The sequence below is a fragment of the Lagopus muta genome, chromosome 16, assembly GCF_023343835.1.
Source record: "Lagopus muta isolate bLagMut1 chromosome 16, bLagMut1 primary, whole genome shotgun sequence".
Lineage (NCBI taxonomy): Eukaryota > Metazoa > Chordata > Aves > Galliformes > Phasianidae > Lagopus > Lagopus muta.
Genome location: NC_064448.1, coordinates 9,040,372 through 9,067,610, shown reverse-complemented (window position 1 = coordinate 9,067,610; position 27,239 = coordinate 9,040,372). Strand labels below are relative to the sequence as shown.

The window sequence follows — 27,239 nt, the reverse complement described above, 5'->3', positions numbered from 1 at the left end:
GAGCAGCCCCAGAGCAGGATGTGGCATGGTGAGGTGCCAGCTGCCCCATTGCTCGTAAAACTGCTGGGCCACACTTAATGAGGTGGCGAGAGGAGCCCTGGGCACTGCCACCAGTGGAGCTGGGGCTCAGGATGGTGAGCGGAGCAGCGGGATGGCTCCTGGCACAGCCACGGCTTTCAGGACCCTCTTCTCACAGCAGCCAGAGAAATTGGGGGATTTCCTCTCCCACCTCAGACACACTGCCCCACACCTCCTGCACCCCCTTTTTAAAATCAGCACAAATTTCTTCACCCATTCAACCACCCACTTCACTCTGATCTGCCCGAGGCTGTTTGCAGAGACGTTTGGTGATGGGGAAGGCACTGCTTTGAATCGGATGCAGCTGAAGTGCAGACCTTGGGATGCCCCATGGAGGCTGGCCATCTCCCTTCCTCCAGCACCCACCTGTTCTTGGGCGCAGGACTCAGTGTTTTTGGAAATTACTTGTCTTTCAGCACTGCTTTTGTCCACTGGTGTGTTCCTAGCTGCCATCCCCCCTGCTTCTGCCATCGCCATATCAGGGAGCACGGAGCTACCGGGAGCCATTCGCAGGCCCAGCTGCTCCCTGCTCGCTGTCAGTACCCTGTGTTGGAGGTCAGAATGATCCATGAACAGCCCAGTGTCCGCAGCAGCACCCATTGAGCACCCACCCTGTACATAGCCCTCCAGCACCTCCCACTACTTGACCAAGCTGCATGTGCTGTCGTGTTCCTCCTGTGGTACCGCCAACATCTGTCCTCGTCTGTCCCCAGCTGGAGCCCCTCATCACACCATCGCCACCTGTGTCCTGGACCTCTTATCCATCACTCACACCCAGTGCCAAAAATGCCTCCGGAGCACCAAGCTGAGCTGCTGCTGCCTCCCACTCACTCCCCAGCATCTTATTTATTACCCGAGTTCTCAGTCGGTGGCTCTGTTTTAATAGTGAACTCAGTACGGAGGGGCTCTTAGCAGTATGGAGGGACCCCACCTTGGCCTGGAGGACTGTTTCCATGGATTTCTGTACTCACAATGGGACTCAGAGCCCTTCGTCCCCCAGCACATTTCCTGTGCCCACCTTGGTGCAGGGTCTGCTGCACCCCAACCTTTTAACCTCCGCATCCCGTGACGTTTGTGTGCCATCACCACACAGTGTGCGCAGTGCCTGCAGCCGTAGGGAAAAGCTCTGAGAGCAGCACGTGGGAGTGGGCAGCAGCCAGATGCGAGCCAAGAGCTGGGGAGGGGGAAAAAAGGCAAACACACACGTGGACACACAACCTTTGGTTTCCTGTAGCATGGAGCAGCGCTGGGGGCTGCTAGCCCACCCATGCCCTCCCCTCCACTGCTGGTCTGTTGCTGAAGCCAGTGAAGAGCAGGGGGTTACTTCCCCCCCACTCCCCACAGTGATGTTGTTTGGCACAAAGCAGCTCTGTGTGAGACATTCTCTTCTACTGGTACCATTTTTTAAAGCATTTTGTAACATCTCCCATCAACTGTGCAGAGGACGTGTGGATCTGTTTTTCTCCCGGCCCACTCCTCCTCTGCCTCTTTCAGTGTCAAAGTAAGAATTTTTTTTTTTTTTTTTTTTTTGATAATAATAAAACTTTGGAAAAACCTGACCATGTCTGGTGTGGTGGGGGGGTTGGGGAGGGTGGAGATGCTTTGAAACTGATGATGGTGTTGTAAATACTTTGCAATTTGATAATTAAAGACAAACAGACCTCACCAAACAGATGGCTGTGGGTTGTGTATGGTGAAGGAGGACCTCTTGGCATCCCCAAAGGGTCCCACGTGGCTCTCAGGGTTGTCCTGGGGGGGGGCATCAGTCGGGTGAGAGAACTACGAGGCACACACAGCTTTTGTCCTGTATCCATCTGCCCTGGGACACCCCTGTCTGTGCTGATTGCAGCCTCCTTCAGTTGCTGCTCAGTGAGCTGGCTGGGAGCAGGTTTGCTTCATTAGGGTAATTAGTGGATGCTGATTGGAATCCCTCAGTTGGTGATGAAGTAATTGATTTGTGGGAATAGGCCTTCAGAGAGTGGGGCTGTGGCTGAGCCTCAGTGACCTGTGGTGGTTCTGGTGCCCTGTGTGCTGCTCTGCCTCTGAGGGCTGGTGAGTTGATTTCATCATCTTAAGTGTTTAATGCTTTATGATTTACTTGCTAAAGTAATTAAGTGATGGAGAGGGTATCTTTGGTGGTGAATGCCTCAGTCTGTGTGTGATGGGTGGGAAAGGGTGGTTGGTACCCTGCTAGGGCTGCTGCAGCCCTAGGCTTTGTCCTTGCAGTGGGGCAGGGGTTCTGTAGAGCTGGGGTTGGGATGTGGTAAGTCCCACTGTGTATTTTCTGTGTTTGTGACTGTGCAGGGAGCAGCCCTGACCCACTGTGTGGGCTGCGGTGCCCTGGAGTGAGTCTTGGTCTGGCTCTGGGGTTTCTCCTATCACCCAGACCCAGCAGAAGGGCCCCTGGTGCAGAGCAGGGTGTGCTTGTGGCAGGGCTGACGTTGTTTCCCTCTCCTGACCCCACCATGCTGCTTCTCTGTTGGGTGACCTAGAAAATGACCTCGTTATGATGGAAAGGCAAAGGGATGGCTTAAGGCTCCTGCAACCAGGGAACACGAGGCAGATGGACACCTTATTATAAAACAAGGTGATGAGATGTTCTGTGCCAGATCCCTTCTGGGCAGTGCCTGGGCTCCGTAGGACCTGGCACCGCTCTGCTCTGAGCCCCGTTGCTTTCCTCATCATTGCACGGTCCCGAGGGCAGGCAGGGACGGCAGTGCTGGAGCTGTGCTGCCCTCCTGGTGGGGTGGCTCTCGGGGAGCACTGCGATGCTGCTGTGTAGCTGGAGCAGGCACTGCACTCGTGTGGGCTCTGTGCAATTCGCAGCACACGAGCACAAGCTGTGATGATGCTCTTGGTACGCGGTCGGGTTTGACCTGTTCTGCAGTTGCAGGCTGGTTTTTCGCCGTCTCTTTATAGAGGATGAGCTGGGGATCAGGGCATTAGCATGGGTTCCTGCTCTACCTCGGGCTGTCTGTCTGACCGCGATGAAGTTGCTTTAATTTTCTATCTTCAAAATGAAGATGGTATCTCAGCGCTGTGAAGCGTCGGATAGCACTCCGTGAGGGCTCTGTGCATATCAAAGGGCTCGTCACTACATCTGGGGAGGGAGCACCACGAAAAGCACGCTGCTTAAGCATCGGTCGAGATCTCTGCCGCCGCCTCTGTCCCTCCTTTGAAGCGCCGCGCTCCCCACGCCAGGCCTCGCACTGGGGAAGCCGCAGCCGCGTCCTGGGTCGGGCTGATGGGCGAAGGCAGGGCTTGCTCTCACCCAAACTGTCTGGCTTTGTGGCTAGGATTTATTTAAATTGCAGTGAAGTGCAGCTTGGTTAGTTAGCAACCCAAATGGACTCTTAAAAGAGATGACTGCATTAGTTTAAATAAAACAATCCTCATAGCTTAAATAAACAAAACTTAAAAGCTGCTCAGAGCGCTCCAACTGCACGGCCATGCCTTGCAAACGAGCTGTACCTTTCCCTTCTGTTTATTTACGCTGTAACTACTGGCAGCTACAAGGATTCCCTGTAGCTCGGTGACAGAGCTGTCCCGTCTCCCCTCGGTGATGTGGCACGCACTTTAAAACGTACAGATACACGTTGGATGCTTTCCAACTTGGACTCAGTGGCCAGGAGTGAGGGCAGAGGTTGGTTTTGGTTCCAGCAGTGCATTTTGGCTCCCACGTGTGCTGATAACTGGTTGTAGCCGGGCACAGCGCTTCCACGAGCCCATCTCACCCAGTGCTGGGCAGAGCTGTGGGCAGGGGCTGACACGAGGCACAGCACTGGGCAGCGTGGGATGGGCTCACAGTGCCTCTGCAGGGAACGGCTCCCTGCTGGGGATTAGGCTGTCACTTCTGTGCCTTCCTTAAGCTGCAAAGAAAGGAGAGGAATCTGTCATGGAAGTGTGGAGATGCAGCCAGAAGCACCTGCTGTGTTGTGTGCAAAGTGAGCTTGTTCTGGGAACTGCCAGTACGCTCCCTGGCTCGCCCAGGGTTAGGTTAAACACTTAAAGAGGAGTCAGCACTGCGAGTTACAGGGCCAACGGGCTCTGCCTCTTGCTGGAGACTGCATTACTGTGCTTGGAACAAAACAACACTGAGCTGCATGACTGCTGGGCTAAGGCAGCTGTGACGAACAGTAGTCAGGGCAATAGTCCACCGACCAAAGTCTATAAAGCTTTATTAAACATTTTGAACAGCTGTGCAATGAACAAACAATATTCTGGAAGTTTCACAATTTCATAGCCTGAACTTCCTTGGTACAGCAGCAGCCACTTCTGCTGTGTTCCCCTTTGAGATTGAAGATGATCAGATGGCAATTGAGGGAACTCTCAGACAGTGCAGTCAATACTTGGTGTTGACTTCAGTTTCTCATAAGCAAGCTGCTGCCCCAGGGAAGGCTCCCCAAGAGCCACTTCTATGGAGAGAACTGTGCAGGGCAAAGCTCTGCACAACAGTGCCTGTGTGCAAGCAACCCACCACCACCCAGGGGAGCCAGGGAGAGGACAGTGGAGTACCCAGTGCCTCCATCACCAAGCCACAGCATCAGCACCTTCTGTCACCATCAGCCTGAGAACAGTCATTGAAAATCATCTGTCCACTGATGGCATCGCTGGCTTCAGGCCATGCCTACACCTCAGCATCTTCTCTTGCTCTGCACGCACCCAGACTTTTGAGCCACTGTTTGGTTTTCTCAGGTGATGTTCATAGAGATTCTGAAAAATCCCACATCTTGTTGCAGTCAACGATTTGGTAAACCCTGGAAATCTAGCAGGGAAGAGGCAGTCTGCTGCCTGTGAGGCTTTATAAAAGCAGCAGCGTAACTGAGGCTTTCAGGCTATGATCTTGGAGCATTAGTAGTTCAGAAAGCACTTGGGCAGTGCACACATCTCTTTGGCAGGCTGAGCAGCAGATGACTCAACTGCCTCTGGCTCCAGCAGCTTTTGGCCAAGTGCATCTGTGAGCTGTTGAGCTGTCCTTTGATCAGCAAGGTGAGAAGGCTGGCTCCCCACAAAGTGAAGGATGGAGAGGATCCTGGAGCTACTTGAGCAGAATCAGTGTTAGATCACCGTGGCCAACAAGAGAGTGACACACAACTCCACCACCGTGCAACAGTCAGAGGCCAACAGCTCTTTCCTCCACCAGTTCCCAGATAGGAGGGCTGGTGTCCATTCCCAGTGATATGGGAAGGAAAAAAAATTTCTGCTTCTAAAAAAGCAGGTGGCGCTGCAAGAGTTCACACAGTAAACAAGTCAAATTTCACAGGCAGAGTGGGAGGGCTGGTCAGGAATTTACCACTCTAGTCCACACATACATTACAGAAAATAGGCTGTTTTTACTTCAACCACATGCCTAACACACCCCCACCCTGTTCCCTAGACCCTCCCCCCCCAATTAAAAGCAAAACCAGAGCTGTCAGCAAACTGGAAGATAACAGTTTTCTAGGTGCCCACTATACTGGGATCGTGAGCTGATTCTGGCAACTGGGATCCTGTGCAGTGATACAAGAAGCAGTTCCCCCAGCAGCTGTAGCAGATGAGGAACAGAGCTGCCAGGAAGACCAAGGCACAGATCGTGCAAGGTTTCCGTTCCAGGAGGAAACTGAGCAGGTAGAAGCCCATGAACATTGAGTGACTGAACCACAAGGCTGGGTTGAGGGGCTTGGGGATGAGCAGGACAGGCAGCAACCACTGGAGGCAGTACATCGTGTCTGGCTGGCGGGGCCTTGTGGCAGCAGCAGTCGGTGCTCCAGTCTCCAGCAGCTCCTCAGGTGGGCTGCCCTGTAGGGGGGAGGTGAGAAAGACAGGCAATCAGCAAACAGGCCAACAGCAGCTCTTCTACGGCTCACTCGAGCACTGCATGCTGCTGATGTTTCAGCTCCTAGTACTAAACTCTGGTGTGTCTCAGCGTTGGTAGAAACTCTGCTTTCTGAAGCCCACAGCTGGGGATGAGATTCTCTATTGCTGATATAGAAATGTATCCCTTCTGTGCACTGTTTCTTAGGCTTTAACCCTGAGTAATGATTGATGCTTTTCTTTAGTGCAGTGCAGACACAAAAAGGTGGAAGAGGAAACAACAGAAAGAAAAACAAGCAACTGCAGCCCTTCTTACACATACATTTATCCAAGGCTGCCCGAAGCCTAAAAGTGATGGGAAAAACATGCAGTTGAGTGGCAACACTCATAGGTGGTACAAAGGAAGGGAAAAATGGCAGGTCTGGTGCTTAGCTGTGCTTATAGGAAGTGTTAAGGACACAAACTGCTTCCTCCCCACGCGTAGACCCACTCTGATGTCTTAAACAGCAAAAGAAAAAAGCAGTCTAGACATGCAGCTGCCCAGGAAAGCCCTGTGCTGCAAAACAAAGGGGAGGACAGTCCCTGCTTAAGGGATTTATAATCCTTGCCAATCAGCTCAAGTCAGATAAGACAAAGTATGCAAATGAATCAAAGAGAGGACCATCTCAAAATGGCAATTTTCATAAGTGCAGTAAACACAGGATTTCCTCCCTTGGATTATCATAAAACCTTGTGGACACAGTGAGCTTCAAGGGCTGCTAACCAGGGATGGCAGCACACCAGAGGTCCAGAAAATACACTTCTATCTTTAGCAACTAGATCAACTGTGCTGTTTTGATTTTTATTTCTAAGCAATTCAAACGTACTCATTCAAGAATTCTGGAGGGCTTTAAAATATTAAAATGCCCCAGATATATTTTTACCAAGACAGAATTATTGAAAGAGGGCAAAAGAATGTTCAGCCATCTATTAAAGCAGCATTAGAAGATATAGATATTGTTGGGGAAAATAACAGACAAGATTTCCTTCAGTTTAAGAAGACAGAAAGAATGAGATGGGGCACATGGAGCTTACTACCCTAGAAAGGAATAATTATACAAGGGGAGTGCTGAAAGAGAGCAGAGCCTGGGAAGTGGGCTCTTCCCTGTTATCCTGTGGTACGTCATGGTGACATGCAGCCAACTGAGTGAGGCAGCTGCCAGCCAAGGCAGAGAAATAAAGGCAAGAGCACAGCCCAGCCTTGCTCCAGCTATGCAGATCCTGGTCAGAATAAGCTTTTTTCTTGCAATCCTTTTTCTGCAAATATTCAGCTGAGCAGTGCTGTCAGAGGGATGAAGGGCTGAGCTGAGCCTGTTAGGATTAGAGCTGGGGGTGTGGGAAGGTTAGAAGGATGAAAGAGTGAGAAAGTAAACAAACAGCACATTCCTCTGGCTCCTGTTGGCACAAGAAGGGATTTCCTGGCACTGCGAGAGCAAATGAGGGAGCTCACAGAAGAGCCAAGAGAAAACCACACATGATTCTCTTCCAAATCCCCACTGAGGTCAGGCCTGTGTCTCACAGCTCCTTGGTACCAAGCAGCCCTGATGTCAGGAGCAGGAAGCACGCTGCCATCCACTGTGCACCTAGCAGCAGGATCTCCTCTAATGTTAGTGGAAAACAGCACAGGCCAAAATCTCCAGAGCAAACAGATTAAGAGAATTCGGGGGAAGCATGTTGTGCTGCCTGTCCTGCTGGAGAGTGCTCTCCTGCAGAGGGCAGCTGGGGTTCAATTAGGCAGCCAGAGGAAGAGGGAAGAAGTTATTTTACACTGCAGTGTAGCTAAAGTAAAACTGCAGGAATACAATCTCAGTGCTGGTCCTGTCTTGTGCAGCTCATCTCCTCATATCTTCAAGGGCAAGTCCAGTCCCACGCCAGTTTTCCTCATCCGTGAACTGGGAATAACAATTACTCATTCCATAGCAAAAAATGCTGTCTGCTGGCCTCTGTGAATCAGTTAGCTGCTTCTGGAGAAAAAAGCACTGCTGAATCATTAGGTAACTTCTTAACTGGGAATTGTTCTGAGAAAAGATTCAACAGAGATTTGAACAGATGATAAATGAACCCCACTCCCCCAACTTCTATTTCCTGTCCTGCTCAGGCAGAGACCACATTGCCTCCAGTAAGTCAAGTTGTGCTGCATCAACCATCTCCAGCCATCCTCCAGAGTGCTCTCTCCTTGAAGTTTCCTGCAGTCTCTTTCCCACCACAGACACAGGCCTCACACCAAGTTAATCACTGTTAAATATGGGTACTTCCTGAAGAGCCAGCTGCTTGCAGCAATCAGAAAAACCACTCTGCAGAACAAAGAAACACTTCACAGTGTCTTTCTTTACTATGAAGTTTTATGTCAGTGCCCTCGCATCTCCAGAACTCTTACACTTCAAACAAATGCAGATGTTTGAACAGTTAGTCTTGTATCTGTAGTCAATTTGCTCTTATTTTCCATGCCTCTTAACTCTACACTAGTTAAGGGCTGAAAAAAACATTGTCTATGTGATCCTACAGCTGATCCTGGATAAGGTAACTGCTACTTGGAACTTTCACACCCCTGTATTCCTCGTGGGATTTTCCACAATTAAGACTCATGCTCTTCCCCACTCTTCAGCGCAGTCCTTTATACTGCTGGCAGAGGGATAAAGTTCTCTTTCCAAACGATCAATTCTCCTCCTGCTGAGGGTTTCCTGCAGAGAAATGGTGCCTCCCATTGTCAGCTCTTCACCGAACAGGGAAGAATCACTCCCTCAGCATCCGGGATAGAGTCCCTTCTCAAAGCCGTAACAGCACGCAGGTTATGCAGCTCTGCCTGGATTCTCAAGCAACAGTCTGCTGGTGAAACTTGCAAATGAGACATTCCTCCCTTGCTTTCTTTGTCCCCTCCTCATGATCCAAGCAAAAGATTACCGTGTCCCAGAACAAATAATTACCAGTCGGCCAACAGCGCTTCTACCAGCACCCTGTTTCACAACGCGCCCTGCTTTCCCTCAACCAGTTGCTCTCGTTCTCCCCTGCCCGTGTGACTCATCTCATTCTTTAGCAGCCCGCTGTCCTGCTATCCTCAGGAGTGCTCGAGTCATCTGACTTGGCTGCTGCTGAGTTTACCATCAGTTCCTCTTCATGCAGCACCTCGGGCTCCTCCACAGCAATCAGAGCTACACCAACTTGCTCCAGCCCCCTCGGCAGCACAGCTCGTGATGCTCCTGCTGCTCTCCCCGCTGCCAGCACTCTGGGCTCCCCTCAGATCTCCAGGCGCTGCTGCAGCCTCCTCCCTAACGCTTCCTGCAGTGTGGGGAGGTTCCCTGCACACTTTGTTAGTAAGCAAACACCGACGCTTTTCCACATGCCTATTAATCAGTTTCCACAGCGTGCAGAGTCCTTCCTTCTCTCATCTTCCCTCCCTCCCAAGACCATTCAAATCAGCAGTTCTTATTGGCATGTTTGTGGGGAAGACTTTCAGATTCCTATGCAGGCAGACAGGCACACCTTTCCCACCCAGAAAGAAAAACAAAGCATTAATTAGGACAAGTCACAGGATCACAGAATGGCCAGGGTTGGAAGGGACCAAGGATCACGAATCTCCAACCCCCTGCCACACGCAGGGCCACCAACCTCCACATTTCATACCAGCCCAGGCTGCCCAGGGCCCCATCCAACCCGGCTTTGAACACCTCCAGGGACGGACGGGGCATCCACAGCCTCTCTGGGCAGCTGTTCCAGCACCTCACCACTCTCATAGGAAAGAATTTCCCCCTGACATCCAACCTCAATCTTCCCTCCCTCAACTTCAAACCATTTTCCCTTGTCCTGCTGTTATCAACCCTTTCAAAGAGTTGATTCCTCTCCTGTTTGTAGGCTCCCTTTAGGTACTGAAGGCTGCAGTGAAGTCACCCCCAGCCTTCTTTTCTCCAGGCTGAACAAGCCCAGCTCCCTCAGCCTGTCTTCATAGGGAAGGTGCTGCAGCCCCCTGATCATCTCTGTGGCCCTTCACAAGTCTAGTATTTTGCAGTATTAAATCCATGTGAGGAGCTAGCAAGGTGTTCCTTGGTATTCCACAACCTAATCCAGAAACTGTGAGGCTGACAAGTGCTCATACCCAGCAAGTCTCCTGTATCAGTATGTCACAACTGAGTTAATATCTTTCTTGAGAACGTCTTAACTTCTTAAGCAGTCCATTTACCCCTCTCCCAGGAGCTCAAATTCCTGCTTGGGAACCAAAAGCCACATATCTAGATAAAAATCTCCCAAGTTAAAGTGTGTGTACACTTAAAGTGTGCCTCAGGGATGTGCACTGAGTTTGTTGTGCATAAGGCTCACCTATAGCACAGTTTGCTTAAAACAGTTCAGATCCAGAAACTCATTGCAGCCATGCAGCTTTAAGTTATGCGTGTGGGCAGAGCTTCCTGCTGCCAGCATGTGTTTAAAATCAACTTGCAAATACTGTCCAGTGTCCAAAACAGCTGCTAAATACAATATCCAAAGCACTGGGGAGAAAGAGTTGGAGGAGCTATTAAGTGACAATTTTTTTTATTATTATTTTCAGCTAAGAAAAACAACAGTAGCCCAGCATTCTACATGTCAGTGCTATCTCTTAAAGACAGACATACAGAATAACCAAGAACGACAACTGTTCAAACTTTTAAGACCTATCTGTAATATCAGAGATTTAATGTCAGCTTTTATTCTGGTAATTCCGGCTGTTTTTCTGTGTTTTTTGTTTGTTTTTTCTTTTTTTTTTTTTTTTTTTTTTTTTTTTTAGTTTAAGTTTATCTGCCAGTATGACTCAGCTGGAAAAAGTGAGCCTTCCATTTCTGGCAAAAGCCTTATGCCATTCTTTGATAAGTTCATGCCTTGGAACACTTGGTGGAGACTCAGAAATGGTGCAATAGAATTGCAAATGCTTTTCCAAAAGAGCAGCAAATCCTTGATTAATCAAGCCTCGGGGGTTACAAAGTGTTCTGGTTTCTCAAGCTAGAGACAATCCACAACAACACTCCTTTCATGGAAAGTGCAGAGATCTGCTGAGACACTTGTTACCATTTCCAGGGCTGCTCTCACAGCTTCGTTACTTCACTGGGGAATTGATCAGACAGTGTCCAGTTACTGTGCAGACCTGCCTGCTCGGACAGCAGCACAATTAAAGCCAATATAGAGCCGATGAACCTCTGGACAGGAGAGAGAGGATGGCAGGGCTGTTTTTCAGAGCGGGAAATCACAGAAGCAGAACCTTAACTCAGTTAGCTCTATGCTAGAGCTAACAGCAACAACTGTCAAGTGCTGCTATTCTCCTTTGCACTAATTTAATTATCCCTGGATCTTATTCTCCACTTCCTTGGCCTTAACTTGCCAATAACCATAAAATTCCTGGCCTATTCTACATTCCCTAAAGAACACCACTATTTTTCTTTCGGATCCCCTCAGGAACCCCTCTTTGTACCTCTGACACCACGACGTGTGAGCGTGAATACAGGGCTCAGATTTCTGCCTCACAAATCGAGGCAAACCCACAGCGCGTTCTGGGGAGCCGTGACACACAGGCTGGAAAGGCAGAAGCCGTTCCACGTTTGTAAGATGGGTTGTTCTGGCAGCGGGTTCCTTCAGAGTTCAGTGCCGGGAGGGCCGCCCGGCACAGCTACAGGGAAAGGGGAGCAGAGAGCGGCGGGGAAGCAAAGTGCTATGCCGACGGCGGCCCGATCCCGCCGGTGTCACGGCGCTCCTTAGCCTGCCCTCCCGCCCTCTGTCGCCCAGCTCCGGCCCGGCCGGCGGCGCCTGCCCTCCCCCGCGCGGGGCCCGGCCCGTACTCACGGCGCGGTGCCGCCGCCTCACGCCGCCATCCCTGGGCCGTCTCCACGCGCCGCGCCCTGCGGAGGGATAGGAGAGGCCGATTTGGAGCCGCGTACCGACGCCCGCCCGGGGACCTCTCCACCCTCCCTCCCCGCCTCCTCCGGCCCGGCCCCGCCGCCCCGCACCGGCTCCGCCGCGGGCCGCGCTCAGGCGGCGGCGGGGGCAGCGCGGCCGCTCCGTCAGGCGGCGCCGCGGGCAGCCGCGCGGGGCGGGAACTGCGCATGCGCGGCAGGTGGCGGACGAGTTGAGAGCACTGCGCATGCGCGGCGGTTGGAAGAGGCACTGAGAGCACTGCGCATGCGCGGCGGGTGGACGCAGGCTGCTAACGGCAGCAAAGCTGAAGTGCTATGCAGAATGGTGGAATGGTGTCCTGGTGTGTGCACGCAGTGCTGCTGGGCACTGCTGGGCCAGTGCTGGCATTGCAGTGCAGACGCAGAGATGCACGGGTTCAGTATGAATGGTGCCTGGGGGCAGCATAGAGGTATCCTGTGCTGCTGTAGGAGGGCAGTGGTTCAAAATCTGCCAAGTGAGGCTCTGTGTGCTCATGGCTGCTCTGAGCTGGCAAGTGAACCCTGGGGGTGAAAGAGGGGACAAGCAGGCAATTTAGTGCCCACAATTGATGGTTCGTTTGTAAAGTGGCTCAGCTGTGGTACAGGCTGGAAGGAGGGCACTGGAATGTGGCACTGTGGCAGAGCAGGTGGCACCACCTCTGATCCCTGTGCTGCCCTATAGCTCTCTGCATCTGCTCCCACTGACTGCAGCACTTTGCTGCAGCCCCACAGCACACGGGGCTCCCTCTGCCTGTGGTGTCAGGAAACAAACCCAAAGAGGAGCAGCACAAATGTACAAAACAGCTCAAGTTTACTTTCAGCATAATTCCCTGCACATAAATTACCCCTTCTCCCAAACAGAATACTTAACACGTTTCCTAACCCTGTACAAGTGCAGTTCAGTAGTTAACGAGCTTAGAGCTGCTTCCCACCTTAATTACAGAAGCAATCCCTTAGCTTGTAGGACCCAGGAGAGGGATGCAGGCAGCAAAGGCAGGAGGCAGCAGGGCTCTGCTCCTCCCAGGGCCGTGCCCCAAGCTCTCAGATGGGCGGCACACCCCTGAGCCTGCGGATGACATTGGCCAGCCGCTTGGCCAGCCCTCCACGGCTGGGCTCCTCCACGTGGAATGTCCTAGTTAGCAGGTTGTAGAAGGAGCCATAGCACACAGCCACCACCGTGCACGTCAGGCAAATGACATTGTAGGGCATGCTGAAGTCTGGTGTTGGCAAGTTCACCAGCAGTGGCTCCGTGTACAGGCGCAAGAAATAGCTGGAGCCATCAGAGGAAGGAAACCTGGAGAAGGAAAGCCAGGAGTCAGCCTGCACAAGACAGACTTTGTGCTGTTCAGCCCCAGGCCTGCGTGGCTCTGGAAGTGCTCACAGCCCCTTAGTGTCAGGCTCTCCTGAAGACCTCTGAATCCCATAGGAAATCACAGAAGAGGCAGTGGGGACCTACACCAGCAGTTGCCTCTTGTAGCTGCCTCCCTCACAAGGACCCCTGACACACCACAGACACCCTCCAGGACCCCTGAGGTTTTGCAGGTTGGTGAAGCCCAGATGGGATGACAGCTGCAGCAGGCCTGCAGCACATTCCCTCTTCCCAGCAGAAAGGCACACTCACAGTGAGGTGAAGAGTGGGCTCTCCTCCATATTCACATCCTTCATTGCGATGACACTGGGCACCAGGGCACTAAGTACAGATGAACTAAGAAGACAAAGGATATATTGGTGTCAGTCTTGCCAGTGAAGAGAACAAAAGTTCTTCCCACCCCAGAAACCCAGGCAGCAAGTGCTGCACATAACCCAGAAGGAAATGAGAAGCTGAGAGGTGACTTTACCTGACGTAGAAGCCGTGATTAGGGTCAGGCGGGTACTCTGTCCACTTCAGTAAAGCCCTCTCAAACTGAATTGTGATCTTGGTGGCAGAATTGGCTGGAAGCTGGATCAGCATTTCCAGGAGGTGAGGTCGTTTCCTGTCTTGGGCTGGCTGGTAGTGAATATAACCTAACCCCAAAGACACATATCAGTGGCATGGGCTGGGGGGAGGAATGGCAGGGGAATGTCCAGCCTCACACTGCCCAGAGATCTCCACAGAGTGGATAATTTTGTTTCCCCTGTCTTGGCAAGAGTTTTTCTGGGCAAGTGAAGATGCACGGGTAAAAAAAGACATGTTAAAGCTAAATCTGGCTGGTCTTCAGCAATGATGACGCATGAAAGTCAGTGTTCAAAAAGAAAGGTAAAAATGTAAAATGTAATCAAGTCAACAATTTTAAATTAAGGTTCCTTTACTGCCCAAATCAATTTGCTTTGGTTCAGCATCTTGCTGGTTTATGAAACACTGTCCACGTGAGTCTATAGGACAGACTTATTAAAAGCAAATCTTGAGTGGTAGACTGAAGGCTGGGAAAACACCGTAAGATGTTTCATTTCCCAGGCATGTTACCCAGTTATTGTTGGGTCCAAGGGAGGGAACTAAACCATCTCTGGAATGTGCTGCTTGTGCCAAGGGATTCAGATGGAATATGCTGCCAGGAATGTCTACTTACTTGGCTTGTTTTCTTTTCCCTTGGTTATGATAGTCAGAGTGTGCACATAGAGTCGCAGATACCATGGCACAGTCTCCAGCAGGATCACAGGGAAAGCACGGTATGGGTGAGTGTTGTAGATGAGCGTGCTGATTTCTCCAGTCTGCAGCCCATACCCACTTACATAGCGCTGAGCATGCATTATGGGTGTTGACAGTTCCGCTGCAGAAAGGAAAAGGAAAGAGGAATGAGAGGCTGATGACAGGAGCTTTTGGGCCCGCAGCCCTGGCCAGCAGTGCAGAGGAGATAACGCTGTGATCACTCACAGCTGTCTTCAGGCCGCTTCCACTTCAGCTGCACATTGAGGCTACGAGATGTATTGAAGAGCACAGGGCTGAGCAGGTCATAGACTGCATAGGTTGTCTTGTCTCCTTGGACAATTGCTTCGTGTACAGATGTTGGTGTGGGGGTCACTTCCAGTAACTCTTTCTCCTGAGAAAGCGAGTGGACCATGAAAAGAAAAATTGCTCTTGAAATAAATTGTGGTGCTGGGCAAAACCCTACTCAGAAGCAGCCAGCCTGAGCTTTCCCACCCAACAACCAGTTCAGCACGCTTGCTGACACCTCTGAGCTCAGTCCCTGATGTAAGAGGCAAGGATGCTTCAGTGCCACTGAACTGAGAAAGCAGGAAGCTCCCTCATCCATGGGTGTTACCTTGTTCTTAGGAGAGATGTCAACGTAGACCTTGCTCTCTGATGCCAGAGGACACGCATCGGTAAGGGTGCGAGAGAACATCTTAAACAGGGACCAATCTGTGGGAGGCAAATGCAGTGATGGATGGTGTAGGGAGCAGTGATGGGCTGTAGGGAGCACAGCATAGTGGTGCTGAGCTTACCTTTCTTTCCTTGGCCAGTGGTAAAGCTGTCAAAGACCACAGTGAGTGTCTGCCTGAGCTCCCAGGAAACAGCCAGGCAGGAAGCATCCTGTGGAAGAGATAGCTTCAATACCTTCTGGAAAGGCAAGACAGAAGGACTGCAAGAGTCCCATCAAGGCGCACATGAGACCAGAAAAAGTGTGAGATACTGCAGGGGAGGTGGCCAAAATCATGTCACTGAGCAGAGTCACAACAATGAGGCTACTAGTTTTCCCTAGGGGGTGATAAAGCTTCCTACAACTCAGCACCAGTTAAAGCTTGCTAAAATTGAATTCTCCTCAATTTGTAGAGCACCAAGTGGCCATGAGACACCCTGCACTGCCCAGCTGCTGGAGCAAAGCGGGAGGAGCAGGAGGGAGCCACTGAGCTTGATGCTTACCCGGCAGATGGGGCGGATGTGCACTGCCTGCGAGTGGTAGCTGCTGTGGAACAACCGCTCAGCCTTGAGCAGCACAGCCAGACCAGCCTGCAGGAGGAAGAGGAAAAACTCAGTCCGTGGTCTGCTCTCTGCAAGGCTTTGAGACTTCCTTGTGCACATTACTGAATTGCACCTAGCTCCACAGAGTGTATCCCAGTGCTGGAACAGAACTCGCCATTACCTTTGAGCCACATGGCAGCAGCTTCTTCCAAGGTGTGAGGTTCTCTGTGCAGACCACCTCCCGGGGCAGGACGGCATATCGCAGGAGACGGTGATCTGTCCCTGTGTAGGGAAGTGGAGAGTTAGCAGTCTGGGACTGGTTAGCCTGGAGAAGCGGAGGCTCAGGGGAGACCTTTTCACTCCCTACGACTCCCTGAGAGTTGGGGGTCAGCTTCTTCTCCCAGGTAATAGCAATAGGATGAGAGGCAGTGGCCTCAAGTTGTGCTAAAGGAGGTTCAGATTGGATATTAGGAAGAATTTCTTCTCTGAAAGAGTTTGGAACAAGTTGCACAGGGAAGTGGGAGAGTCCTCATCCCTAGAAGTGTTTAAGGAACGTGTAAATGTAGCACTTAGGGACCTGGTTTAGTGGGCAGCATCGGTGGTAGGTGGATGGTTGGACTAGACAATCTTAAGAGGTCTTTTCCAACCTTAATTATTCTATGGTTCTGCTGCAGAAGCAGACCAGTTCCATTCTCTAGTGTACCTCAGAGCCCAGCACCCTTTGAAGGTGCCTAAAATGCCACAATCTCAATCAGAAATAGATCCTACTTGTTCAGAGTGATTTGGAAAGACTAAAGTAAGGGTATTTCTTTGCAGATTTTTTTTCAGTGCCTTAAATCCTGCAGTTCTCACTGGATGCTTTGTAAAACATGTTTCAGAGATAGCTAAGGGCTTGCAAGCACCTGCCACATATTTATTTCGGGTTTCCTCTGCATAAATATAAGCTTCAATAGTAGGGAGAGGAAATGCTTCCAACAAGTTAGCAATCCCCACTGTACATATGTCTGTATTCAGATAGGGCACTGCCAGCTGCTGAAGTAAGGTTAGCTGACAGGAAACATTGGGAACACTTGTTCTCCTGAGCAAGCTAGAACAACACCAGCCTCTCTGGTATTTGTTCACGGACACAGGATTTCCCTTTCTAGGGATATCTCATCACAGTGACATCAACGCAGGAAAAAACACTGCTAGTGCAGGAGTCCCTGCAGGACCTGCACCCAGATGTGCCATGGGGGCAGTAGAACTAAGGCTAGGGATAAGAGTCAGTGCACAAAGCCAGCTCTTCAGATGTGTGGGTCAGGCTCACCATTGGCTACACCCAGGGGTTTGAAGGACGCTGTTGGAGTGACTGTGTTGGTGGAGTCAATGAAGTTCAGAGAAGCACAGAATATTCCCGAGAGGATGTTACTCAGTTCTTTCCAGGCTTTGTCAACACTGCGTGAGAACAGACACCAAAGATTACTCATTAGCTTGGAGCCTCTGAATAACAGGTGTTAATTCAGTAACATCCAATAACATACTGCAGTGACCACACTGGCTTTCAGGAGCTTTCAGGTTGTTGGTCACTCACTGTCCACCCCTCCCAGTGCTTTGTTCTAACACATGAGATGTGGGTGTTTACTGCAGGGGCAGTCGCTGGGCTGGCAGTGAGTGGTACGTAAGGCTGGGGGAACAGTGAGCAAGTGGTGGGGGCTGGATGGGGCAACTTAAGGCAGCTTTCAGTGGGATGGCAGGACAGCGAGAGCTCTGTGAATCCACACTGAGCTGCTGCAGCCAAGCTAGAGGGAACGTGAGACAGGGAATGGTGACAGATAGTGTATAGGAGTCAGAGGAAGTGAGTCATGGGTAAGAGCTTGGGGTGTAACCCTGCCACCACAGCCAGAGCTTTGTCATCACAGAGACAAGAGGGAATTGTTCCTTGAGTGAACAAGAGCTTTCTCTCCCTGCACCACTCTGCTCTTCAGATTGAGCACAGGTCCATTCTGTTTCTCCTTACAGCTGCTCCTCTCTTACAGGTCCTTCACTCCACCTGACATCAAACCATTTCTAGCTGAAGGCGAGCCCCAGCAAGCAGTACCTCTGAGGAGAGGAGGCTATGGACACCATGCTGCAGGGACAGATGTGCTGCCTGCTCTCCATCTGCAGCCCTGCATCCCGCCTGGACAAGGCTACAATCCCATAGATGCAGTGGTTGCTGGAGGTACGTACTCAGGGACGGTGTCCTGGAACCAGACCCAGAGCTCAGCGCCAGCAGGGGCCCCCAGGGGCGGCTGCCCCCAACTCTGGGTACTCCAGAAGCCCTGTGTAAGGGCAAGGTGCAGCTCCTGCACGCCGTGTGCCGCAACCAGCTGCCCCAGCGCCTTCGGGAAGAGCCTGTAGTGAGAGACTACGGGGGTGTGAATGCCATGACGTCACCGCTGCGACACCGCGCCTCCGCCTGCTGACATCATCAACCCCATGTAATCACGCAGCCCTGTTCCCGTGTCACCGCACCCCACGGCATCAGCACCGAGTAGCCTCGCCTCCCTTATCGGTACGTGGCGCGACACGACCTTCGACCCCGTGTGACGTCACCACAGCACGTGCGACGTCGCACGCCCTCCCACGTGACGTCACACCCGCATCTCCGACGTCACCGCGCCGCCCTACCTGCCCCGTGCTGCAGGTCGGCGTCCCAGCGCGTGCGGAACTGGAAAACAGCGGCCACGTCCCCCACGGGCAGAGGCCGCAGCAGCAGCTCCTCCCGCAGCACGCCCCGCGTTGTTCCCTGCCCCAACCCCGCCGCCAGCAGCAGCAACAGCCCCGCCGCCAGCATGGCCGCCCGCCCCGCCCACCTACTTCCGCTTCCGGTCCTGCCGCCCAATGGCGCCCGCTTCCGGCGTCGCGGCGGAGGTGCGGGTCGGCGATGCTGCCTGGGTGCTGTGGCGCGCTGTGCGGGCGGCGCCCGTCTCGTTGCCCGGGCCCGGTCAGGGCAGTGAGTTGTCGCCGGCTCCAGTGGCGACGGCATGCATATAGCCCGCGTGGCAGGAGCCTGGGTTCTCCTCTGAGAGCTTTCCTTTGCTCCTGCCGTCTGTGGGCTCTGCGAGGACTGTCCTCAAGGCCCAGCGCTGCCCTCACTGCCCGCGGTTCCCTCTCCTCGGAATGCCCTTCTGCTTTCTGGTCTCCCTGTGATGTGTCTGTCCTGCAGGCAGCAGATTCCTTTGGGAGTGGGCTCGTCTGCACGCTGCTTCCATGTGCTAATCTCAGGAGGAAGGCCGCACTGTGACGATGCTGGCACAGGGCCATGATGGAGCTCCTCATACCCAGAGATGCAGTGCCCTCTGTGCAGGACTGCCTGCCTGCAGCGTGGCAAGAATGTTCCCCTGGGGAACAGCTGAGTACACGGTGTTCCTACATCCCTGTTGCTTATCTCCACACTCTTTCACTTGTGGGTTGACTGTGGCTCTGCTGACGCAGCGGGGGCAGTGACAGCACTTTCCTGGCCTACATCTGCTGATAGAGGTAGTAGGCCCTGCTTGTCCTGGCTCACAGGAAGCCAATGAGGCAAGCTGCAACAGGGCTCCACTGCAATGGCTCCTCCTTCACTCCTCCAAATCAGCCTCCAGCCAGGATGATGATGATCCTGTACTATGTTGGAGGAGCAGCTGATGCTGTGTGTGCTGATGGACTCTGTCAGCCAGTTTGCGTAGGAAATCATCCTGGTAGTTACAGGTCACCAGCAAATCTCCTGAGGTCAGCTGTGCCATGCTGGAGCCTCTGGCTGCTTGCCTCATGGATGCAGCACTGCATGGTGACCTGCCCGTCCACACATGACCTGCTTTGCAGAGCAAACAGAAGTTTGTGCTGCCTGTTCCTGCATGCAGGACTTCACCCTGTGCTGGAGCTGGGATGCATAGCAGGAGAAATGTATTAGTTTGCTCCCAAGTGCACTCCCAGCACACTTGCTTTAGAGTTCTCTCCTTCCTGCAATCCCCACCTAACCTTCATCCCAGTGCTGTTTTCTCCCAGTAACACACACACCCACTGCTTGGTTAGATAGGAGTGTTATTTCTCTGTATGCCTTTGTTAAATGCTTGTCTGGATAGGGTGTTTGTCAGTGGGACAATGGGAGCTGGGATCCCAAGGGATGGTTTCTGGGAATGGTGGGGCTGTGGGATGCTGAGCATTTGAGGGGAATGAAGCAAGGGAGTGTTAGCAGCAAAGCCTGAAGAGTTAATTTTGGGAGCCTACAATACCCATTTGCTTCTCCCTTGGATGCCAGGAAAACCTGCAGAGGGAGAGGAGGGGAAAACTCTCTCTCCTCTCCTGCAAGGCAGCAGTCCAGGATGGGGTTTACTGAGTGCCAGCAGCTTTCCTTCCTCCAGGCTGGCAGGTCCATCCAGAAGAGGCTGGGTGCAGAGCAGAGCTGGCTGCTAGCTTCTTGCTAGCTCTTTAGGACTGTCCTCCTGCAGCTCCTCCTCATCTGACTGCACCACGGGGGTCTCAGCCCCCTCCTCGCTGGTGTCCAGGCTGTTGGGATCCGTGGAGACAGAGGACGTGGAAGAAATGCGTGACTTGGTCTCAGCTGCATTGGGCACTTGCAGGGTGATTTCCTCTTGGCACTGGCTGGCATCTGCTCCTGGAGGAGAGAGAGGTAACAGAAGGAAGAAAAAGGCTTCTGGAGGCTTCTTCCCCCCAAAACTTCAAAGCTAACCCCCCCCTTCTCCCCCCCCCCCCCCCCCCAAGTTATTAATCTGTAGGCCACATTTTCTCCTTCACCCCTCTTTGGGGTGCAGTGGGAGCTGTGTGGCCGCTCTAGCCGTTCCCCATCTCACCCCCCTGGCTTGGCTCTGGGCTCTGCCTTGCATTCCTTCCCCATTTTTGGTAGCAGAGCCTTCTCTGTCTTGTGTGAAGCACGGCTCAGAGCCATGCTGTGTGAGGCCATGAGCTGCAGTCACAGGATGTGCTGGGGAAATGTCTGGCTTGGCCTTGGTGACTCGCTGCAGTACATGTGCGTGGGGAGGAAGATGCTGGCATGCGGGGCTTTCCCTGTGGGACGTCTGCCCAGCTTTGCTGCTGGCTCATGGGGCTGTCTGTGCTTGGGCTCTCTTATCTTCTGCAGTGCAGCATATTTACAGGGTCTTTACCTCTGGGCTGTGGAGGTGGATAGTGGCATGGACCAGCCCAGGGTGAGGTCTTGCCAACCTCGTGGTAACCAGCACCAAGTGACTGTCTTTGTATGGAGGATGTGTGTATGTGCACATGTACACAGAGCACTGGGACAGGTCAAAGTGGCCAGGGCTAAAGAAGAAGCTGGTGAAGATGCTGGAGGCAGGAAGAGCTCCCAGTCTGGACCACAAAGGGCTCATACCTGTCAGGGGCTCAGAAACGCTGCTCTCCTCTGTCCCACAGGCCAGAAACACATCCACAGTGTCCTGGTCTGACAGGTCCATCATGTCCATCTGCTCCAGCACGTCCACATTCACCTCCATGGAGGAAATGCTCCCCAAGGGGGCTGCAGAGACAGAGGTCAGCAAAAAGGTGAATGCTAGTGTCAGGCAAAGAGCACCAATAGCCCATGCAAGCCTGTCTGGCCCATGGATTTCATGAAGAACTCCAAAATGGGAGGCCAGCCTTGCAGTGGAGAACCAAATTGCACCTGCTGGTAAGAGGTCCAAATGAGAATCACATTTGCTTAAAACATCCCCTGGAAAACTCTGCTGTCACCACAATCCCTGCTCCAGCTCCAAACTGCTGTCTGGAAGAGCCAGGCAGGCAGCCAGCCTGGGTACCCCAGTTCAGTGCCTTTGTTAAGTGGAGTGAGTAATCCATGTGCACACCCACACGCAGCATGTGTGGCCCTGTCCGTGCAGGACATGCTGTCCCTGGCTGCCATTTAGGCTGAGGACATCCTGCCAATCTCTAATCTGTACCTGCTCCCTGAAGCATGTCTAGTCCTGCTCCGCTACCCACAGCACTTACGTCTCCGATGCTCCAGCTGCAGGTGAGACACGGGGAAGAAGAAATCCACTTCATGCTGGAAAACCTCCTCAAAGAATTTCTGCCGCTCCCGTAGTTTCAACTGCTGCTGCTGCTGCATCTGTTCTGCATCCAGGCTGCGCTGCCCCGGCTCCATGTCTGGGGAAGAAGGCAAGGAGGGTCAGGCCAGGCGGGCTGACAAGCCCTTCTGCCCATGTCTGCTCACTCGGCACTGGGTAGGTGGTTCTCTCTGCTCTGCTTTGCACATTGATCTGGTCACTATGAGTGGATGTTATGTGCAAGAGTGGCAGTGGCACTTGCCATGCTGGAGTCGGCTCTCACTTCTGAGTGTTGGGAAGCCAGGAGCTGGGAGCTCATACGCTGTTTTCACTGCTGCTGAAGTAAATTGTGGTGGGGGAAAAGGGTGTTGATGTGAGATCAGTCATTTTAAGCACATGTTTAAAATTCATCTTTCTTGCTGCAAATCAGTGTTGTCTGTGAACATTAACATGCAGGGGAAATTCCCTGGAACAAGAATTGGCATTAGTGCTCCAGGCTTCCTGGGCTGAGGAATGCATAAGGAATAAAAAGCATTAGCAGCCTTGTTACCCCTGCACACGCTCACTCCCACTGCCCCCCCTGCCGCCACCATTGCCATAAATACAGCCGCACCCACGCTCGCAGGCTCCCCCACTCACATCCCCTACTTGCACAGCCAGCTTGGCTTCTGCCTGCACAAACATTTTCATTCCTGTAATTCCTCCTGCAGTTCAGCGCCGGTGCCTGTGTCCCTGGCTCACATGGGAGTGAAGAAGCCCTTGGGCAGTTGTTGAAGGAAAGCAGCAGGGAGTTGTTGCTGCATCCCAGGACCTGGTACATCCCTTTCGGGTTGGGTACCCACAATGGCAAGGACCCAAATGCCACAGATGCCACATGGCCAGTGGCCCTGGCTGCTCCCAGGCTGGTGTTTGACCTCAGTTGTTCCAGATTTCCTCCCTGCAGCTCTTGGCCCAGCCAGCACAAGGAAAATGTGATTACTGGAGCAGGCAGTGCAGTAACCAAGGAAACCAAACAAACATCCCCTGCTCTGAGCACAGCCCAAACCCTCCACTCCTGGGGTGGGGTGAAGGGAATCAAGCAGCAGGCAGCGCCCAGCATCCTCTCCCTGTCTGGTAGAGCAGGGGCAGAGACAGCAGGTGGTTGTCAGCAACGCTTAGTGGCAGGACACAGACTGGAGGGAGGTGGTGGGCCTGGTGTGTTATTCTGGGGATAAATGTCACATCATCTCAGAACTCTTTTAGGGCTTCTGTGCCCTCTGCATGCCATTCTCCGGGGCATCCTTCGGCTGAACCACATTCTTCATGCAGCACAGAGCACTCAGGTCTGGCCATCACACACTTCCTGGAAGCAGCTGCGGTCCTCAGCAAGGCAATGCCAGGGCAGCAATCCCGGCTGCCTGAAGGGGCCTTTGCTTTGCTGTGTCTGGCCGCTGGGCAGCCATACAGGTGTAGAGCCCAGGCTGATAGCCGTGATGGCAGAAGCAGGGTTCAGGTTTAGCTTTCATAGCTGCATTCCAGTGCTGCTGCAGCACCTTCCCAAAGATACCCTACTTTCAAGGTAAGATGGAGGGTTTCTAAATTCTCCTCCAGTACAAATACAAAATAAACCAAATGCCAGCAGGTGCTGCCTGTAGTGCCATGAGCTCGGCTGATCCTTGCCATTCACCTTCCCGCTGCCCCTCTCTTCCCCACCACATGACTGATACATGGGATAAGGGCACGATGGGGTCAGCCAGGACAAGTGCTGGTGGCAACATTCCTGTGGTGCATAGCAAAGGCATGCCGGGATTTCTCTTGTGGGAAGAATTAGCCGGACCTGTTTTGTTTTTTTTTTTTAAATGAACTTGTTTTCAAGCTCTCGCTGGGGTGCTGAGCACGAGCTCTGAGCTGCTATTATGTGCATAACACAGCAGCTGCACAGCTCTGCCCTGCCTGACCCGTGACCACGGTGAGAGTCGGGGATGGAGCCTTCCCCGCCTCCCAGGGCTCTTTCAGGCACGCAGGGAGCAAACAGCCCCACTAGTGTAGCTGCTGCCCAGCGGTGCTGGCTGGAGACATAAAGGAGAGCAGCGTTCCCTGCCGCTGCCCTTCGCCATGTGACGGCCGGTCATGCTCCCACTGCCAGTGTGGGGATTGTCTCATCCTGCTGGCATGTTCCCACCGAGCCACACGTTCACACGCACAATGCGGCCCCTGTGCTCTGGAGGATTTGTCAGTACCTGCTGGTGGCCTGGCTTTCGTTACTATTGTCATGGTTATTGCTACAGCCTCTCAGCCATGGGACCAGAAGCTTATCTGCATGCACAGCCAGGCCCTCCCCGACGGCAGGGCCACGAGCACCCTGCTGCCCGCAGATCCTTCCGGCTCTCACAGCTCGCTGGGCTGTGTGAGGAAGGGACAAGCTCCAGGGATGCTGCTGGCATGGGGCGAGGGCAGAACGGAGTTCAAGGGGGCACCGGCTGAAAGGCGCCAAGCCTTCACTCAGGCTGGGAGCAGAACGTGTTGCTGTTGCCTGGCTGTATTTCTGTGGGAAATGGACACATTTTGCATTTCTCCTTTTCCTGCAGGATTTCAGTACAAACCCCCCTCTGGGCCGGTGAATAGAAGGGGTGTATTTTGGGCTAGGAGAAGGCTTGTTAGTGGAGGCACAAGGCCAAACGGGGGTGGGAACGGCCTTTTCTTCAGCTCTTCAATTCCTTGAAGAAATTTCAAAGGAGCCGAGATTATTTTTCAGTAGGGAAAAAAGGGGTTGAGGAGAGTTCAAATGAGGGGTCACACCAAGCATGGTTCCCTGTTCCCTACAGAACAAATGAGTGGGAGCAATCTAGCTCAGCTACCTCAGCCCTTCTCCCTGCACTTGCCCTGGACCAAAACCTGACCCTGCACCTCTGGAAAGGACCAGGGCACCCCCAGCTGCCTGGCTTGCAGGACATGGGGAGACTGAAGCAGGGAAGATGCAGCTCCTCGACTGACACAGTATCCTCCAGGCAACCCTGCAGAGATATGGGCCTCTTCTTGTCGGCCCTGCCCCAGTAAAAACATGGCAGAGCAAGGGTAAGTCCCAAGGGCTCTCTGCTCCTTTAGCCTAGGGAGAAGCAGCTGGAGTGGAAAGCTGGGAATGCTGCAGAGAAGCGTTCAGGAAAAGCACGTGGAAATGGGATACTTGGACACCATGGCCGCCTGAGCATGAATTCCCTGCACGGTCCCTTCTCAGTCAGCTTTCCTGACCTCGTGTCACAGCAAAGCAAAAAATAACCACAGCCTTGGTGAGAGGAAATGCACCAGAAGAGTGGAAGGGAAGCTGTGGTTTTGGCAGAGCTGTTCGCTGGGAAAAGCGAGGAGGGCTGAGACGGGGAGGACGCGGCACTTTGTAACCCCTCTGTACAGCGGTTTCATCGCCTGCACTCCTCCAAGGCATCTCCAAATCCCCTGCGTCTCAGCACTAAAAATATCCCTGCCGCCCAGAGCTCTTCTACCCAGCAGAGGCTGTGTCATAAGACCCTGCTATTTACGGGGCCCTGATTCAATTCTTACAGCCGCGGGAGGACGAAAAAGCCGGGAGGGCAGCACGGCGTGGGGAAGGGAAAGGCTCGGCGCGCAGACGGCTACGGCTCCCAGTCGTCCCACACCGCTGTTCGTGCTTTGCTCTGCTCGCTCTCTTCATCCCTTAAACCCTGCTGGTGCGGGGGCACCTGGTGCTCCGGGGGGCTCACGGACAGCCGCCTCTGCTCCTGTCCTGTGGCTAACAGGTCCCCGAGCTCAGTCGCTTCCCAAGCAGGTGCCCCTACTGCGCATCCCAATCCCGGGCTCGGGGCTTTCCACGCATCCCCCTTCCGAAGCAGCCGGACCGGCAGGCTGCAGCTGCGGGGCGAGCCAGGATTTGGGCTGGTAGGACTTCGAGGGGGGCATCGCCGCTTGGCAAGCAGCCCTTACAGCACGTTACAGGGCAGACCCCCTCCCGACCCCGCTCCCCCTCCCTCCGAACGCTCCCCCGCACTCCGCCTCGCCCAGCACTCACCGGGCAGCCGCCGGCTGCGGCTCCGAGCCCCGGCGCCCGACATACGGCGGCGGCTGCTGAGCCCGGGCCGGCTTCAGCGCGGGGCTGCCGCTCGCCCATGGCCGCGCTGCGGGGCGGTGCTCGGTGCTGCGGGGCGGTGCCAGCGAGCGGGCGGTGCGCGGGGCTCGGGGGGCTGCGTGGATGCTGGAGCCCGGCGGGGTCTCTGCGGGTCTGGCTGCCGTGCGGAGGTCCCGTTGCAAGGGATGAGGATGCACGCTCTGCTCGCTGTGTCCTTTATTGTTATTATTATTAATATATATTTTTTTCCTCTGGCTAAAAGGAATCGCCGGGCGCTGTTTGCATCCTTCTCCTGCTGCCTTTGCTGTCTGCCCCACTTGCTAGAAGCTGGGCAGAGCTGGAGACCTGTTGCCTGTGCTTCCCACAGCTGCTGGTGTCACCTCGTGCAGGTGATGTTGGTGACAAGGGGTGAGCTTTGGTGTGGATGTGGGTACCTGCAGGCCTGGCTTGCACCAGGCAGTGTGCCTACCCTGTCAGCCACCCCAGCTGACCCTTGCTGCGAAGGCGAGAGTAGGGCCAGGGAATGAGCTCAGCTCTGTGCTATGTGCAATGTCTGCACCCATTGGCACCGCTTCCCACCACGGCACACTGAAGCCGCTCCCTTGCTCAGGATTCCCTGCAGCACCCCAAGGTCCCTGGGGCTCTGTGCTCCCCATGTCCCCACTGTGGGCACAGCACTGGTGGTGCTGAGGGACCCACATGCAGGCATCTGTATGCTCCATCCTGCCTGGCTGGGAGGGGGCTGGGAGCCATGATATCAGCCACCCACAGCCTGACTCATCCCAGCTCTCCAGCACAAGCAGTGCAGCTCAGCAGGGCACTCATTTTATTTCGTTTAAACTGATAAGGCCCCACATAATGATTTTCACTCGTGACCAAGCGTGCCTGCTCCTTACCAAAGGGCAAGAGGGGAAAGAAGGGACACTGAAGGTGATGGAGAGTTCCCACTCGAAGTAGGGAGCCCTGAGAACAAACCTCTGATTGATACCCACAGGGGTGGAGCCCAATTGTGCTGCTGGGGCAAGCCCATGGCATTGTCCTGTGCCATCCTAACCACAGTGCCCTGGTCCCTGGGAAGTGTCCCCAGGAGATGCGGGTCACTGGCCCAGGTAGGGAATGACACATCTTCTTTCCGGGACACAGAACTCAGCTCCTGCCAGAAATCCTCAGGGGACCCAGCATCAAAGCGTGGTCGTCATCAGGGGAAAATGCAACGTGACTTGTTCCTCCTGCTGCTCCCGGTCAGGTTTCTCCCTTCTATTACAGGTTTGCAACAAACAGGAGGTGAGTCAGGGCGTGTGGGGCGGGAGGCGAGGATGGAGCTGGGGAGGGAGCAGCTGCACAGTGAAAGGTGAGCTGGTGCTAGGCAGGTGAATCATTCCGTGGGGAAAATCGATCGTAATCCTCACAGGCAGTGCTGGCAGTGAGGCACAGCTTGGCTCGTTTGGTAAATTGCGGAGCAAAGAGAAAAA

General features: G+C 53.5%; 3 protein-coding genes and 1 pseudogene across 3 annotated transcripts; 1 reads left to right on the top strand and 3 right to left on the bottom strand.

The window, feature by feature from the left end:
- The first annotated feature begins 10 nt into the window (after positions 1-10).
- LOC125701472 (uncharacterized) lies at positions 11-700 on the top strand (annotated as a pseudogene).
- A 3,539-nt stretch (positions 701-4,239) lies between these two features.
- LOC125701468 (BLCAP apoptosis inducing factor) lies at positions 4,240-11,911 on the bottom strand. Its single transcript, XM_048963563.1, has 3 exons — positions 11,874-11,911; positions 11,710-11,765; positions 4,240-5,856 (listed from the first exon to the last, which is right to left on the bottom strand). The coding sequence occupies exon 3, from the start codon at positions 5,779-5,781 to the stop codon at positions 5,518-5,520; it is 264 nt and encodes an 87-aa protein (XP_048819520.1). The 5' UTR covers positions 5,782-5,856; positions 11,710-11,765; positions 11,874-11,911; the 3' UTR covers positions 4,240-5,517.
- A 681-nt stretch (positions 11,912-12,592) lies between these two features.
- PIGT (phosphatidylinositol glycan anchor biosynthesis class T) lies at positions 12,593-18,494 on the bottom strand. Its single transcript, XM_048963103.1, has 12 exons — positions 18,325-18,494; positions 17,884-18,061; positions 16,982-17,109; positions 15,857-15,957; positions 15,637-15,723; positions 15,219-15,306; positions 15,038-15,135; positions 14,650-14,815; positions 14,345-14,545; positions 13,637-13,802; positions 13,420-13,503; positions 12,593-13,092 (listed from the first exon to the last, which is right to left on the bottom strand). Exons 1-12 carry the CDS (start codon positions 18,488-18,490, stop codon positions 12,840-12,842), a joined length of 1,716 nt encoding a protein of 571 aa, XP_048819060.1. The 5' UTR covers positions 18,491-18,494; the 3' UTR covers positions 12,593-12,839.
- Positions 18,495-19,702: 1,208 nt separating this feature from the next.
- DBNDD2 (dysbindin domain containing 2) lies at positions 19,703-25,844 on the bottom strand. The gene is made up of 4 exons (XM_048963104.1): positions 25,711-25,844; positions 21,637-21,792; positions 21,026-21,169; positions 19,703-20,293 (listed from the first exon to the last, which is right to left on the bottom strand). The coding sequence occupies exons 1-4, from the start codon at positions 25,751-25,753 to the stop codon at positions 20,088-20,090; spliced, it is 549 nt and encodes a 182-aa protein (XP_048819061.1). The 5' UTR covers positions 25,754-25,844; the 3' UTR covers positions 19,703-20,087.
- Positions 25,845-27,239: the final 1,395 nt, after the last annotated feature.